Here is a 1,815-nt window from a genome sequence, read left to right on the forward strand (position 1 = left end):
CCCGCGGTTCCCCCCCCCCACCAAGCCCCCCCGGTACCTACCCACTCATCCTCATCCACCCCCTCGAAGGAGTCCTGGGGCAGTGGGTCGTCCCGGTTGCCCAGCCGGGCCACCATGGCGCTGAGGAGCTGCAGGGAGACAGGGCAGAGCCATGGGGGTCCCGGGGCATCGCTCTCCACCCCCCCGAGCCTGGGGTCCCGCATCAATTTGGGGGGGTCCCCCAGCACCCACCTCCTCCTTCTTCTGCTCGTCAGACTTCTCCTCCAGGTACACGGACGCCGGGACGAACTTGCGCGCCGGTGCCTCCTTCGGGGCCTGGCTCACTGGGGGAGCAGGAGGGCTTCACCCCATGGCTGACGCTCCCCCCCAAGCACCCCAAAAGCACCCGTTCCCCGTGGCCCCCCCGGACCCCTCGCCCTGCCCCTCCGTACCCACCTGGTGTCATGTCGGATGGCTGCAGGCTGGCACGGCGATGCTGCCCGTCCTCCCCCGCCAGCCAGGCGCTGCCACTGAGCCCCGGCTCCCACCAGACGCGGGTCGGTGGGTAGATATCGTCCTGGAAATACTCCTTCTGCAGGGGAGAGGGGTGCTGAGGAGGGGTCCCCCACCTCCTACTTCCCCCCCCCCAGAACACGTCTGGGTCCCCGCCACCTACCTTGACGCGTGGCACGTGGAAAGCCACCGGCTCGAGGGTGCTCTGCCCCAGGCGCAGTGCCCGGGCGAACTCCACCTCCCGCACCTCGCACGCCGTTTTGGGCAGGAAAACGAAGCCCTGATGGGGCAGAGGCGTGAGTGAGGCCTGCTGTGGGTCTGGCAGGGCAGGCAGAGGGGTCAGGGACAGGCAGCACGGCCTCGGAGGGACCCCCTTTACCTTGTGAGGTTCATTGGAGGTGAAGCTGTTGCACTCCAGAAAATAGGGAGGCTCAGGCGTCACCTCGTAGAGGAAGACTCTGGTGTCACCCTGGTGATGGAGCGAGATGGGGGCTAGCAGGGGGTTCGTGGAGGGTCCCTCTGCACTGTTGGGGTGCTCTAGGCAGGTAGCCCCCCAGGAGGGGTGGGGGGCAAGCTCTCACTTTGCCAGTGAGGAAGACGACACTGGTATCCTCATCGTAGAAGGGCAGAAGGGTGGAAGGGGCCACGTCGAGGCCAAGGACAGACAAAGGTCCCTCGGGCAGAGCCTGCGCCCGGTAGAGGAGGATCCTCCTCTCGCTGCGGCTGTGGGGAGGTGACAATGGCAAGGCAGGGGGGGGCACGGTGTCCCTCGGGGACCCTTGCCCTGGCGCCTGTCCCCCTCTTTACCTATTGAAGCCGGACACCAGGAGGTAGTCGCCACCGCAAACCCAAACCAGGCGCGCTCCACGGCCCCCTTCGGGACCTGGACCCTCCTGTGTGGGGTGAAGGTCACCCTGACTGCTCAGAGAGAGCTGGGGGGGTGGGCAGGTGCCCGCAGCGGGGGGGTTCCCCCCCGCTGCGGGCACCTGCCCACCCCCCCAGCTCTCTATCCCATCCCTACCACCGTGATCATACCTGTTGAGGCTGGGGGCTGCGCCGGGGCTCGTAGAGCCGTAACCGTCCGTCTTTGCTCGCCGTCGCCAGCTTCTTCCCGTCAGGGCTCCAAGCCAGGCTGAAGATCTGGGGAAGGAGACGTTGTGTGTGTGTGTCCTCCTCCTTCCCTCCCTCCATGTCACCTGCCTGGCCAAACGCGCCCCTCGGGCTGTCCCCCAAATCACAGAATCACAGAATCTTCTAGGTTGGAAGGGACCTTAAAGATCATCTTGTCCAACCGTCAACCTAACTGACAAAAATAGTCACCCA

General features: G+C 65.9%; 1 protein-coding gene across 1 annotated transcript in view; it reads right to left on the minus strand.

Annotated features, from left to right (window-relative positions):
• Positions 1-1,815, minus strand: part of LOC106884891 (coronin-7-like) — a 50,590-nt gene that overhangs the window by 4,051 nt on the left and 44,724 nt on the right. Inside the window, exons 21-27 of the mRNA XM_014936630.1 lie at positions 1,300-1,385; positions 1,074-1,215; positions 872-961; positions 656-772; positions 436-571; positions 232-323; positions 42-128 (exon numbers count right to left, since the gene is read on the minus strand). Of these exons, the coding sequence (XP_014792116.1) occupies positions 42-128; positions 232-323; positions 436-571; positions 656-772; positions 872-961; positions 1,074-1,215; positions 1,300-1,385 (750 nt within the window). The remainder of the gene's footprint in view (positions 1-41; positions 129-231; positions 324-435; positions 572-655; positions 773-871; positions 962-1,073; positions 1,216-1,299; positions 1,386-1,815) is intronic.

This window comes from Calidris pugnax, unplaced genomic scaffold (genome assembly GCF_001431845.1).
Source record: "Calidris pugnax isolate Ruff unplaced genomic scaffold, ASM143184v1 scaffold17, whole genome shotgun sequence".
Lineage (NCBI taxonomy): Eukaryota > Metazoa > Chordata > Aves > Charadriiformes > Scolopacidae > Calidris > Calidris pugnax.